We start from the raw sequence: 14573 nt of genomic DNA, 5'->3' as shown, positions 1-14573 counted from the left end.
GCTTCAGCCTGCCTGTGGGAAAAAGAACAGTACCCTGAGGATCCCACACCTGCCTTAGAGGTGAGCCCCCTGCCACCTCCTGCCCAACCCCCAGCTCTCAAAGCCAAGCCCTTGGCCACATGAGCCTTCTGGAACCACCATGTTCCCCAGAATGTGGCTGACTCCCCAGGCTAACCTGGCCTGGCCGCCGTAAGGTGCAGACGTGTGTGTGTGTGTGTGTGTGTGTGTGTGTGTGTGTGTGTGTGTGTGTGTGAAGGATGGGGAAGAGGGCTGTGGAAGGCGGAGGGAACAGGCTTTGGAAGCAGATGGGGGCAGGACATCTCTGCTTCAACCCTCAACAGCTGTGACTTCAGAGAAGGTAAGAGCTGTGTGAACTAGAAGATCTCCAAGTCCAGTGGAAGAAACAGCCAGCTACGCCTGCAGACAAAGCCTGGCTGCATTGGGCCAGCTGTGCATCCTTGGGCAACTTCCTTGACATCTCTGAACCTCAAGCTCTCATCTGTAAGTTGTGGATGAATACCACCACCTCTACGGGTCCAGTGAGAATTAAAGCAGGTGACATGTGTCAGGCTCTCGGCAACCAGGCTACCATCATCATTTGTGGTGGCAATGGCTGTGGTCACTCACAGGAGATGGGTACGGTGGGCCGCTCAGGAGCAGGAGGACCACAGTTAGAGCATCAGAGCCACTGGCACCCAGACTGGCCCCAGCCTGTACTGCCTGCACAGCACACTGGTGCCTCTGCATAGTAGATGCTGGTAAAGATTGGTTGAATGAACAAGTGAATTCTGGTCCCAACTGTCATCAGTTCCCTCTAAGCCTGGGCACCTCCCTCAGCTTCGGAGCTGGCATCCCGGGAGCTGACTCCTGGTTCCCTTCTGGCAATGGCATCCAAGGGGCGGCGGGCGGGCCTCCCCTGGCACAGCCGAGGCTTTGTCACTACACTTGGCTCGTCTCAAATCACGCTGACCTTCTCAGCCCACACTGGAAACCACTGCCCATCCCTGACAACCGTTCCCATAAGCCATGCTGTGGTGCCTTCCCTGGAGACTACAGATGGATGGGCAGGAGAGACAGGCTCAGCTCCCTGGGGCATGCACGCCCAGGGCAAGGCCTGACCCTGACCCCTGCTTACCCTGCTGATACAGGCTGGGTGGGGAACCCTCGCTTCCTCTTCCCTCTTCTCCCCCATCCCTGAGGCCTGGGGGATGCAAGGGAGGAGCCTGAGCCACCAGGGATCCGGTGCAGAAAAAGCACTGGATGAGGGGGCGCGGGTGAGTAACGGATTCAAAGACCAAGAATCCCTCACCAAACCTGCAGCTCACAGAGCTGTCCAGGGTCCTGGCCGAGCCGCTTCTGATCATGCCCTGTTTGCTGGGCACCTCCTAGGATGGAATGCGCTCTCCTAGCCAAATAAGTTTTTCTTTTCTTTTCTTTCTTTCTTTTCTTTTTCTTTTTAATTTTTTTAACCTTGAACAACATGTACATTGAATGCAGGTCAAGCAGGTATGAGGCAGTTTGACATGTGAGTCCATCTCGTTCACAACCTCAGGGGGCAGGTAGCTCACTCAGAAGGCAGGCCCCTTCCTAACTGCCACCCCAGCTGGTAAGTGGGATCAGTGGGCAATGAACTAAGGTCTTGTTCTTTCTTCCACAAAAATGAAACTGCCCCACCCTTTATGGCCCATCCATCTCAAAAGGCCCTGCTCAGAACGGACACCCCTCCTGGAGCACTGGCCCCAAGCCCATGCGAGCCCCGGGCTCCCTGTCTCCCGTCCGGCTGCTGTGGCCTGTACTCAGTGGGCTGCATATGCACCCATCTCCCCGCAGGCAATCCCGGAGTGTAGAAAGTGCTTTTCATTCATCTCTGTAGCCCAGCCCTTGGCCCAGGCTGGCCACAAGAAAGTCTGGTGAATTTAACTTAGTTCTTTAACAGTTTTATGTATGACTGACATACAGTCAACCATATATCTCTAAAGGTACAGCTGGTGAGATTGTGACATATGTTCACACCTGTGAAACCATCACACGGTGGAGATGCTGGGCTTGCTCATCACCCCCACAGTGGATGGAGCCCTAAGAACACCAGGACCAGAGGCAGGTGGGCTTGGAAGAGCCAGCACACACAGGCAGCCCCGGGCCTGCAGGAGGCACCACATAGGAAGCTGTGTGATGTTTCACATTAATTGGAGCCATAAGGATAGACGTTTAGGAAAAAAAACCTTAAAACAGGGGGTGAAGATGGCAGGTGTTTTGAGGAGCCCTGAGCCAGAGGTGATTACATACTCAAAAAAGCTTAGGGGTATCCTGGAAGCTGCAAGTCAGTCCCCTGGGATTTTGATGCCTTTGGACCACCGGGCAGAGCTGAGGGCTGCCTGCTGTGGTCCAGGGCTTCCCCGGCTCGGTGAGGGGTTGGGGAGGGAATTAAGAAGCCATAGAACAAACAGCGCCTTTGGCAGATCAGCCTGGTCCTTGAACAGCCTGAGTGATTTCCAGAGTGTTCAGAGCCGGGGGGCTAAAGAACGTCTCTCCTCTCCCCACTCTCCAGGAATAATGACAGGGTGAGTGGTTCAAGAGGGAATTGAGTGGCGCTTCTGAAGCAGCATGCAGCCAACAGCCCCCACCAAAGAGGCTGAGTTCGCCTTCTGTTCTCATCCCAGTCAAGCTTCCGACACTGAGAACCTGGTCAGACTCTACTAGGGATGGAGGTGGAGACCCTGCCAGGAGGGGCTCTCCCTGCCCTGATGGCCCCACCATCAGGGGCTGCCCCGAGGCATCTGTGTAACCAGAAGAGCCAGAGCCAGGCTGGGAGTAGGTTCTTAGTCACTCCTCCCACTGAGAGGAAAGCTGCTAGGCCAGGCAAAGAGCTGGGGCACTGAGGATGAGCAGGAAGCTGGCAGAGAAGCTGGGATGGGGACCCCCATGGAGCAGGACCCCAGCAAGTGGGAGCTATGGGCACCTCGATCCTAGGGCTCCCTATCCTGGGTTCCAGGTTAGTCAGGCACTGAGTGGGGAGGCCAGCAACATCTGGGGTGGGGTGGTCATCTCTGGTTTGTCACAGAGACCTGTCATCCTCATAGTCATTTGTAACTCTAAATCAGCCACACAGCTGACATCGGTCTTGCAAGTAGCCTAGGGTAGTGAGGAGAGTGTGCGCCTAGAGCTGGGAGGCAGGCTGTGTGCTTCTGGGTAAGGCATCTAACTTCTCTGGGCCTTGTACCTTCCTGTCTGTCACATGGATTGCTATGGACTGAATGTTTGCGTCCCTCGCCCCCACCCCCCAAATTCATATGCTGAAGCCCCAACCTCCAACGTGCTAGTGCTAGGAGGTCAGGCCTTTGCGGGGTGATTAGATCATGAGGGTGGAGCCTTCACCTTGCAGGAAGACACCGTGGGAAGGTGGCCATCTGTAAGCTAGGAAAAGGACCTTCACCAGACACCAAATCTGTCAGCAACTTGACCTTGGACTTCCCAGCTTCTAGAACCGTAAGAAATAAACGTCTGTGGTTTAAGCTGCCCAGTTGGTAGCACTGTGTTACACAGTCCAAGCTGACCAAACACCAGAACAGTACCTGGACCAGTCAGAGGATGGGTGTTAAGCACAGAGAGTGTTAGACTTGTTAGGGCCGTGAATACAGTGTTGGCGAGACAACCCAGTGCCACAAACCTCCACGGTGTGTTGCGTGTGCCTGGCATCGTGCTTGGAACCCAGAGCTCCAGAGCAATTTAGATATTTGCCGGGGGCCTGCTGGGCGGGTACTGCTGTGAAGGCCACAGAGCCACCCGCCCCACAGGCAGGTGTTGAGAGCCCCTGTGTGCATGGCAGGGCCCTACCCGGCCCCACCACCCACCTGTATCATGTACAGCTGGGCAATGCGGTACTCCTCCACGGTCATCGGCAGAGGAATCCGATATTCCTTTATAATCATCTTGGAGTCCAAGCCTTCCCGTCGATGGGGAACTGCGTGTTCGGACTTCTAGGCGAGATTCCTTAAATAACCATGACAAAATTCACCAAGGACCCCTGAGAGAGAAAGAGAGACAGGAGAGTCACTTTCTGCAAAGGCTGGTGGGTACAATAGCGCAGGAAGGGCCTAGTCCAGACCTTAGGCTAGAGTTCTGGTTTCAATTCAGCCATAAGCCCACTGTATGACCTTAAGCCCACCGTGTGACCTTGAGCAAGTTCTCTCACCTCCCCAGCCTCCACTTTCCCTGTTTGCTCAGCAACTGTGGAGAGGACGTGTGTAAACTCTGATCAGCCACGGGGGAAATAAAAGATTGTCATCCTGGTAGCATGGGCCAGGCGAGGGCAGGGCACTGCCTCCCCTAAGAGCACAGAGGATGCGCTCTTGTCTCACGTGCAGCTCTAACAGGCTGTGGCTTCAGCTCCTCCATGTTCTGGAGTAGCTGGAGGTAGGCACAGTGATGGCAGCAAGTCACAATGGCTGGCAAGAAGGCAGGACAAACAAAACTAGGAAAAACAGACGCGAGAAATTTAAAAATCAGCAGTCTGGGACTTGCCGGCATCGGGGCAATCGGTTCTGCTCCTGTCACTGAGCGCAGATGGCAACACTGCTTCCTGGCAGGAGATCTCGAATTATCCAAAAGAGGTGATCTTAAGTGTGGTTTCCTTTCAACCCAACACCAACTGCTTCTTCTTTTTTTTTTTTTTTTGGTCTTTTTTGGGGGGTTGGGGGTAATTAGGTTTTATTTATTTATTTATTTCTTAATGGAGGTGCTGGGGATCGAACCCAGGACCTCATGCATGCTAGGCACACGCTCTACCACTGAGCTATGCCCTCCCCTCTGCTAACTGCTTATTGGTACCTACTCTATTGCTGACATTGGGCTAAGTCTTGGAGGGAGAAGAGGAAAATAAGATACATGGGTAGATTCCCGAGCATGTGAATTGTAGTTCAGTAAAGCTATTTAAAAATACAAGCAAGCAATGTATTCATAGTAGCTTGTCTTTCAGATGACAATATATTTGATGAAGACTTGGACCTAACGCAATCATATTTAAAACTAACAAAAAGTGCTAGAAGGAGGCATACTCTCGGTGATCTGCAAAGTGATTTCATATCATACCTATCATAATCTGTCCCCCGGATGGAGGGGGCTTTGCTGTGAATATATCTGGTTCCCCCCAGAGAGATTCGATGCTGTTAAATGGAAACTGAGTGATGGTTTCCAAGATAGGCAGTGGCAGAATCAGGATAGTACTTAGAAGGACCATGCTGGGGACAGCAGCCAGTGAGAATTCACAGTGACTGGAGGCAGGATGCTGGCTAAGTGATAAGAATAAGGGTCTGACCAGGCAGGCAGCTGGCCCCAGGCACCGTGTGTACGAGGCCTGAGCATCACCCAGGCACTAACACATTACTTGATAACTAACAAGACTGGGGAAAGCACATATACCAGGACTCTTATGACAATCAGTACATAAGGCTGAACGATATTCTTTAATAAACCACCTAAGGAAAAAGACAGAGGGCCAGGGTGTATATAAATGGGACAGAGGCAGCTCCTGAATTATTAGCCTAAAGTGACCCCTGGTTGTTTACTTCTTTATAGCAGGCAGGACTATTAGCCCCTCAAAGCTCTCAGCACCACACTCAACTTCTCACATATCCAATTGCTTTAAATACAGTCCAGATAAACATCTTTTTAGCCAGTTAGAATTCATATACTTTACATACCCCAGAAACTGCACCCAACATCTGCTAGCCACAGATAAGACAAACCCTGGGTCCATAAAAGACCCCAAAGAGGGCGTTTTGCAACCCAGAGGCTCTCCATCGTCTGAATGATGTCACCTAGACACGGGAGCCCCCTGTCTGACACCCTCCTCCCTTTCTGGGCAGTGGTCCCACATCTCTGTATCTGGAAGGCCTCTTGCTGGGAAGAACTTTTCCACTCAGTGCCATCCAGGAAAGCTTGTCATTACTACCCATTCTGGTCCTGTCCCTTCCCTGATCAGCCCTGGACCCCTGACCTTACCACAGAGGGAGGACTCAACTCTCCAGAGGCCGTGATCGAGTGCAAACATCATCGCTAACCTTCCTGAAGGTGTGGGTCCAGCCAACAGCTGAGAGGGCATGTGGGTTCGAAGCCTGAGTTGAAACTGTCCAGGAGGATGAGAAAGCAGAGGCTGTGAGCTGCCCGGACTCAGCCCTGCGACCTACAGGCCCACACACGTCTGGCTGGGGGCTGAGCCCACAGGAGAGAAGAGTGATGGCCCAGAGCCCCCATGGCACCACCTCCTTCCACAAGAGGGTGTGAAACAAGACCCTGGGCTCTGCTGGGGTGGCAAGGCACCCAGGCTGACACCCCCAGAGGGTAGGACAGGCACCGGATTTGGGACCCTCCTGACACAGACAAAGGAGAGAGAACTGGATGCTTGGGAGAGGCTGGAGGAAATGAGGATTGGAGACAGGAAAGGGAAAACCTAGGTTCAATAAGGGCCATGTTTCCTAAGCTTTTGTGGGCTCCTTCTGCTGTGCAGGATAAATGCAATGACCTAGAGTGACCCCCAGCCAGTCCCATGTCGTCATCCAAATAACAGAGAGGTCAGATGCTAACGAAGAGGTCAGACGCAATCTCTAAATGGTCTTGAGAAACTCTAGGAGTCGAAGCAATCTGCCCTTTGGGGTCTTAGTGGCTACACGGTAAACCAGCCGCCCACACACAAGTCAGACCGAGTGTCCATTCATTTGCTCCCTCCAGCCCACCAGGCCCTGGGGCAGGATGTGGGGATGGGTTACACTGATTCCTAAGAACTGAGCACACGCAGAGATGCAACTGTACATCATGGAATGGAAGAGCAGTGAGAGCTAATGGGAAAATCACGCCAATACGCTGTTTCTATGACAGAACCTAGTTTTCCAGGTAAGGGAGTGTAATGGGGCTTGGGAGGGAGGAGAGACAGGGAGGAGATGGTCCTAATACAGAGAGTCAGAGACCTAAAGAGCTTCTCTGTGAACCACAGTGAATGCGTGAACCCCAAAGCCCAAGAGAGCTGGAATCCCTAGTATTTCCTGCATGCTTCTCTTGAGAAGGCAGTTAGAGAACCATAATCAGAAGGGAGCCCACGTGGGTCCCAGGCATGAAGGCTGGGGGTGCTAATTAAGAACATGCATCACACGAGGAACCATCCAAAGACTTCAGAAAAGCAGTTCTCCATCGACTCAGAGAAATTACAGACATAATCTCTTAGACACTGGTTGGGGCAGAGGAGTGGAAGGAAGGAACTACAGAAATGTTACAAAGAAATTATTGGGTAACAAAAAGAGCAGAAAGCTGAAAGCTGATTTAGCAGAGCTCAGGGGAGAAACATGAAAGAAAAATAAACACATCACAGATATTTTTTTAAAAGCCATATTATAAGCAATGAATAAAAAGGAAAAGCACAGTGTAAACAACTAGAGATGGGTGGGTGAGCTTGAGGAACTCACATGAGATTAAATGGAGAAGATTAATATGACCAAATGACAGTCATGGGAGGCAAAAGGAACTCCAACGCATATATAATTGTTATGTTTCTCTGCAAAAATAGAATAATAGAATGGGGTGGGGTGGGGGGAGTATTCAAATATACAATGAAAAAATTCCATGAAATAAAAAAGAATTGATTTTGCAGATTAAGTGCCATTCTGTGGTTCAGGCAAACTTGATAGTATTATGAACACCAAGACATCCTTAGAAAAGTTATTGAGCCTAAAGGATAAAGAAAGAATCACTTAAAGAGGGGGCACAGGGAGATGGGTAGAGTAGAATCAGAATCCTCCACAGCAACACAATTTCAGAAAACAGTGCAGCAGTATCTACAGAGTTCTAAGAGGAAGGAATTAGGAACCAGAATTTTGTACCCAGCTAAACTGTCCATTCAAGTAAAAAGTTAATAGACATTCTGAAACATGAATTTAGGGGCTCAGACATCCGTAAGTTCTTTTAAAAAATTACCTGATGCTAAAATCCAACCAAAAGATAAATAAAAATAAGTTCGTCAATGGAGGAATCCTGGTGAATAGTGAGTTAATACTTTTGAAATTATGGCAATTATGGTTATTAAATAGAATATGAAAACCTTGACAATGTACACAAATAATACACCTAATGAAAATTAAGAGTGGTAGAACAGAGGTGGAGGATAATTTCCTCAACTTCCATAGCATGGAAGTTGATTCATTATGTAGGTTAACAAGTTAATGAGGGGTGAGTAGTCAGAGCACAGGAATTTGCAGGGCGGTGGAAATATTCTGTATGCTACTACACTGGTAGATTAATATCATTGTACCTGTGTCAAAACTCAAAGCACGTATGACACAGTGTCCCTAATGTAAACTATGGACTTTGGGTGATAATGACATGTTAACGTAGGGTCATTGGTTGTAACTAACGTACCACTCTCTTGGGGAATGTTGATAATACGGGAGGCCGAGCATGTGTGGGGGTGGAGGGAGAACATCGAAAATCTCTGTACCGTCCTCTCAATTTTGCTGTGAATTTAAAATTGCCCTAAAAAATAAATTTTATTAATGAAAAAAATTAACAACGCCAACGTTTTAAAAGTTTTTCTCTCAGAAAGTCGATTAGAGGTTATCAGGGGCTGGGGAGACAGGGTAATGGTTGGGGGAGGTCATTGTTTAGCAGTTATGGAATTTCAATTTTGGTGATGAAAAAATTTTGGGAATGGTGATAGTTGTACAACACAGTAAATGTACTAATGCCTCAGAATTGTATACCTGAAAATGGTTAAAATGGAAAATTTTGTGTTACAAATAGATATCTATCACAATTTTTTAAATTAATGTAATATGCCAAAAATTGTGAATTATATTAGTATGTGAATTATAGCTAATAAAGCTGTTAAAATTTTTCCCCTTTTTTCTCATCTTCACTTTAACCCTTTAGGAACTATTATCATTTATGATAAAGAAATGTTTTTCTGAAGTTTAACAATTCTCTTCTGTTTCATTTTAGACGCATGCAAATAAGGTGATTTGTCTTTGATTAAATTCAAGTAAAATTAAATTTGATTTTTATTTTAAATATGTATGTAGTCTGATCTTTTTTTTTTTTTTTTTTTTGAGTTCCTACTACTCTGATTGTATATGTCTGTATACAGTCTGGAATGACATTCACTGCCTGCTGGTGAGGGTTATCTCAGATTGATGGAATTCTGGGCAACTTTTCCTCACACTCTTCTGTGTTACTCGGTTTTTCACAAGGCAGCAGCAGCCGAGTATGAGGAGTGTGTATAAAAGCGGCCGGAGAAGGGCAGTCCGTGTGGTTGTTACAGTGATAGACTCTGAGCCAGACCTTCTGCCACCCCCAGCAGTGACCGTGGCCAAACTGTTCAATCTCTTTGCTGTTTCATTTGCTCTCCTACAGAACAGCGGGTGGGAAGAGCTCCGCCCCATCGAGCTGGCTCGCGGATTCAATGAGATAATGCACATAAAATGGTCAGCCCCGTTGCCCCCAGCACTCAGCTAGCGGTGAGGAGGTGCTGCTGTGCTGAGCAGGGTCTGGAGGGCGGGTGCCTGGGCTGCTAGGAGCAGGGGTGGGTGCAGACGCTCAACCCACCGTCATCAGGGAGACACAGCCCAGCTCCCGGGGCACCAGCGTCCGAAGGACGACGGGTCCCTTTGGCTTTGCTGCCAGAATGTGGACCCGGTTTGGGCCCAGGAGTCCCCTTATGTTCTTCTGGGCTGAAACTGAAGCAAAGCGGGGCACAGGCAGATCCCAGCCCCACAACGAGAGGGGCAGTGTGACTTGGTGTCTGCCTGTCCCCTGAGCTGCCGCACCCAGCGGCTGAGCCCTCAGATGATCTCATTACACCCACTCTGGCTGCCTGGGCTTGCGAGGCAGACACACATTTCATCTCCGTCCCTGCTGGAGTCACGATGGGCTAGACAGAATTATATTTTACTGCCTTCCACGGGGCAGCTTTTGGGGCTGGAATAATGAGCGGGAAGAAAGAAACACACAAGAGGCCCTCCTGTGCCAGAAGCCACCCCCCCCACCCCCGTCCAGGGAGAACATGGATGGACCCCTGGAGGGCCTCAGACAAGGCATCCGTCTCTAGAAGAGTCTCGGGCTTCCAGAACCCCTGTATCAGGACCTAGGAGGAACCCCCAGCCCCAGTGTCCATCGGTGTCTTTGAGGAAAGAGAAGGGCCACGCGACGTCTGAGTGGGGCTACCTGGCATGGCGATCAGGGAGGCCACAGCAGGTGGGACTAGCCCTGGACAAAGTGTGCAGCCCAGGCTGTGTTCTGCCTGTGCCTGGAGCCCTGGCCTGGACGCTCGGCAGGGTGGGGCGCAGTAGGGTCCACCCTCCTCCTCCTCTGGCAGCCTGTCCCCCCAGAAGCTCCATGGGAAGACAGAGAAAAGGGCCTGCAGTTGACTGAAAACATCTAATTTTGCCTAAGGACTCAAAGGCAGGACACCTTCCTGGCCTCCCCAGCTGGGAGCCCAAAGGTTTTCAGGGACCCCCAGGGCATGGTCAGTGAAGACTGGTGGATCATTAGGGTCTGGCTCAGAAGGATGGGCAGACCGAGCAGGGAGGAAGGCAAGACGGCTCCATCAAGCGGAGGCCGTGGCGAGACACCCTCACTGGGAGGGGAAGCAAGAGAATTGAGTTTACAGAACCTAATCTGTTTTTCCATGATTAGCTGGGGTTTGACGTCACAGATGGAATTTAGGAGTGAGGCTGTGCAGAGACAACAGAGGATGGAATCCATCCAAACGCAATTCAGCTGCATTCTGGCCATTAGGTCTGGAAGCTCCTCCAAGCCAGGCCGGTGGAGTCTATCTAGATGTTTGCAACAGTGGGGAGGGCAGCTGGCGGGGAAGGGAGCGCCCCCGGCAGCTTCAGGGGCCTCTGGTACGTTTGGAACATCCCTTCTGGCTCCGCTGGGCTCTCTCCCGCCTTCTCTAGGAAAGCCCCCTTCTTCTGCTCTCTGCTTCCAAACCTGCTGGCCCCCAATCAGGGGCCAAAGTGAGTGATATTAAAAGAACTTCATCTACCCCCATGTGGGTGACTTCCACCCCTCCCTCCGGTCTGACCACCTATGTCTGCGGAAGGCAGCTCCAGATGAATGAGGGGGCCTTGAGGGGGAAGGGGCAGTTCCTTGCGCCCTAGGGACCAGCTCCCAGGCCTAGGGTGGGGTGGGGGAGTGTGTGTATGAAGTTAGCACCGATTAGCTGCCTCTCTGTCCCTTGGGGGTAAAAGCAGGAGCAGACACACCACCCCCACCCTGAGAAAGTCTGATCTAGAAGGAACAGCGGGGGAGTGTGGGAGGGTTCCAATCTCTGCCCGCACAGCAGTTTCACCTTTATCTGTTAGACACTGGGCTTTGACCAAGATTTCTTTGGGAGAAACACTACAGGACCTCCTGGTCCAGTCCAACCCTCACTTTATAAATAGGGAGGCTGATGTGGATTTCACAGACGGGAAGAGCTGGAGGACACAGACCCTCTCCATGTCCTGGACCCCTCTGAGAGGAGGACATGGCTCCCCCTGCAGCCTGATCACTGAGAGGGCCCCACAGAGCCCCAAAGCCCTGAGCACCCCTTCAGCCAGTGACTGAAGGCCATAAATCTCATTGTTGTAAGCCCGCAGTGCCAACCTGGGGATGACTGCCAAGCCACTGCAGGACTGTCATCAGCCCCCACGGGATGGGGTTCACGTGGGGGCACTGCAGAGTGTGCAGTGCTCTGCAGGCTGGGACTGAGGGGTGGTGGGGGCGGGACCCTTGGAAAATGCTTGAGGGGCAGGCCGCATTTCACCTGTGACATCTCATCCCAAACCGCAGCCAGAGGACTCAGCAGCGAGGGCGTCTTATCACTATGGTGCAGAGAGCAAGGCGGGCCAGAGGAGGCTGGCGCCCTGCTCAAGGACAGCCGCCAGCCAAGGGCGATCGGCACCCCGGTTTCATGACTCCCACTTCCTTGCCGGGCCTGCCAGCTCCAACCCCGCTTGTCGGGGAAAGGTGAGAGGAGATTTGCATGGGAGGAAATTAAAACTGAGACCCAGATCCTCCAAGAGGAGCATGAAGGGGCAGCAGCCTGAATTTGCCACTGCCCTCCCCCCACCGGCTACTGATCGCCCTTTGGGGACCCTGCTGGTCACTGCCCCTGCGACCATCCCCACACTGGCCTCCAGGGCGGGGCTCCCCACAGTTAGCACTGAGTACAGCTCAAACAAGGTGGGGCCACCCAAGCACCTAAGGTCCTGTGTCTGGGCCTTAGAAATGAGCAACCCTCTAGGGGAGAATGTCCCCCAGCTCCTGGGGCAGAAAGAAGGAGAACCCACCCCTCCAGATACCTGGGCGCAGGGAGCTCCCCCAGGCGGGGAGGGCTCTGGGCAAGGGGTGTCAGCACACCATCTGTCAGCAGGCAGGGGCTCTGCCACAGGCTGTGCCCCAAAGCGTCTCCGCTCATTTAATCCCCCAGGGGACAGACGCTTTTGGGCACCCATGTTAATAGGAGCCAGAGCTGGGATTCTCACCAAAACTGGGGCTGACCCCTCGTATGATGAGGACGATGTGATAACGACAACATGAAATAAATATCGGCGACAATGAGAGCCACCAGGGCCCAGGGGTCACTTCATGGGCCAGCCTGGGCTCTAGGTTTTGGTGGACACCCGGGTGGGCCCAGCACCTGGCATTCCTGCTCCACTGGCCCAGCTCCTGCACTCCCCCCCGCCCCAGCTACGTCATGCCTTCTCCCGGATGGTTCCGCTTCTTTATTTCCTCAAATTCCCACCACGGAATCCACCAAGCCACCTGCACCTGCCACTCCTGCAACAACGGGTGAGCATCTCGGCTCCCAAAGGAGGTCAATCCCTCCATGACTCTCATTCTTGTCATTTGAGGACCTTCTCCTGATAAGCAGAACTGAATAGACATTTTTCCGAAGAAGTCACACAGATGGCCAACAGGCGCATGAGAAGCTGTTCAGCATCACTAATCACCACGGGACTGCAAATCAAAACCACAGTGAGATACCACCTCACACCTGTCAGAATGGCCATCAGCAAAAAGACAAGAAATAACAAGGGTTGGCAAGCATGTGGAGTAAAGGGAACCCTTGCACACTGTTGGTGGGAATGTAAATTGGTGCAGCCACTATGGAAAACAACATGTAGGTTCCTCAAAAAACTAAAAATAGAACTACCATATGATCCAGCAATACCACCACTGGGTATATAGCCAAAGAAAATGAAAACAATAATTCGAAAAGATACATGCACCCCAATGTTCATAGCAGCACTATTTACAATAGCCAAGATATGGAAGCAACCTACGTGTCCATCAACAGATGAATGGATAAAGAAGATGTGGTATATGTACACAATGGAATACTACTCAGCCATAAAAAAGAACGAAATTTTGTCACTGGCAACAACATAGATGGACCTGGAGGGTATTATGCTCAGTAAAATAAGTCAGAGAAAGAAAATACTGTATGTTATCATTTATATGTGGAATCTAAAAAGAAAAGGAATAGAAGAGAACAGAAACAGATTCACAGATATAGAGAACAAACTAGTGGTAACCAGCGGGGAGAAGAAAGGGGGGAGGGGATGAAGAGGTACAAACTACTATGTATAAAATAAATAAATTACAAGGATATATTGTACAGCACAGGGAACATAGTCAATATTTTATAATAACTTTAAATGGAGTGTAATCCATGAAATATTGAATCACCACATTGTATACCTAAAACCAATATAATATTGTAAATCAACTACAGTTTAATTTAAAAAATAAATAAAAATTAAAGAGCAGGAAAAAAAATAACCTTCTTCTAAGTTACCTCTCTCCTATCAGTATCTACCTGCCCCTCTCCTGCCGCCCCCGTCCCCCATCAGCACGCAGACATGCTGGTGACAGCTCCCATATTTACAAAAACCAAACAAAAACCCCATAGCTTGCGCTCTCATTTTTAAGCTAATTTTTTTGAGTTATAATTGACATACAATATTCATCAGTTTCAGGTGTACAACACAGTGATCTGACACCCCGTCCCCCAGCTTTCTACCCCGACTTCCTTCTCTCGGAACCACCCCATTTCTCTGCTCCCTTTTACAGCAAAACTCCTCAAAAGTTAGCTATTCTTGCGGTTTCTACTCCCTCACCTCCCAATGTCTCTTCAGCCCACCACATCTCTGAAACTGCGTCGGTCAAGGCCAGCTATGACCTCTGTGGGGCTAAGCTGGTGGCCAGCTCTCAGTCCTCGTGTTCTGAACCTCATTAACTCCTGCATTTGACGCATACTGAGGGAGGCTCTGTGGCTTGCAGGCAGGTAGCATGACCCTGGAATAGATTTCTGCCTGGAGAATGTTTCTTTTTGAGCTGAGCAAACACACCCCACCAGCAAACCTCCACTCGGAGCCGGCTGTGTGCAAGATTCCAGCACCCAGGCTCTGAGCCAGCTTATTTAGGGCCTGTCAGCCATCAGCTGCAAATTATGATTTTTGTTTGTTTCCAGAAAAGAAAAGCTGCTGTTGTGCAGCCTGCACATAGCCCCGAAGGGCTGGCCTCAAATCTGGAGGGGCACC

At 50.6% G+C, this 14573-nt stretch overlaps 1 protein-coding gene across 9 annotated transcripts in view; it reads right to left on the bottom strand.

Annotated features, from left to right (window-relative positions):
• The window catches only part of PITPNM2 (phosphatidylinositol transfer protein membrane associated 2), a 131090-nt gene that overhangs the window by 28454 nt on the left and 88063 nt on the right, over positions 1 to 14573 (bottom strand). For 8 of the 9 annotated variants that reach the window (XR_012503604.1, XM_074356159.1, XM_074356151.1 and 5 more), the window contains exon 2: positions 3852 to 4024. Coding sequence is in view for 7 of the 9 variants with exons in the window: in XM_074356159.1 (XP_074212260.1) it covers positions 3852 to 3929 (78 nt within the window). In the remaining 2 variants the exon portion in view is untranslated. Of the gene's footprint in view, positions 1 to 3851; positions 4025 to 14573 lie in introns of those variants that run through there. The other variant, XM_074356155.1, reaches the window with a different exon arrangement.

Source organism: Camelus bactrianus, chromosome 32 (assembly GCF_048773025.1).
Source record: "Camelus bactrianus isolate YW-2024 breed Bactrian camel chromosome 32, ASM4877302v1, whole genome shotgun sequence".
Lineage (NCBI taxonomy): Eukaryota > Metazoa > Chordata > Mammalia > Artiodactyla > Camelidae > Camelus > Camelus bactrianus.
This window is presented reverse-complemented; position numbering and strand designations above follow the sequence as displayed.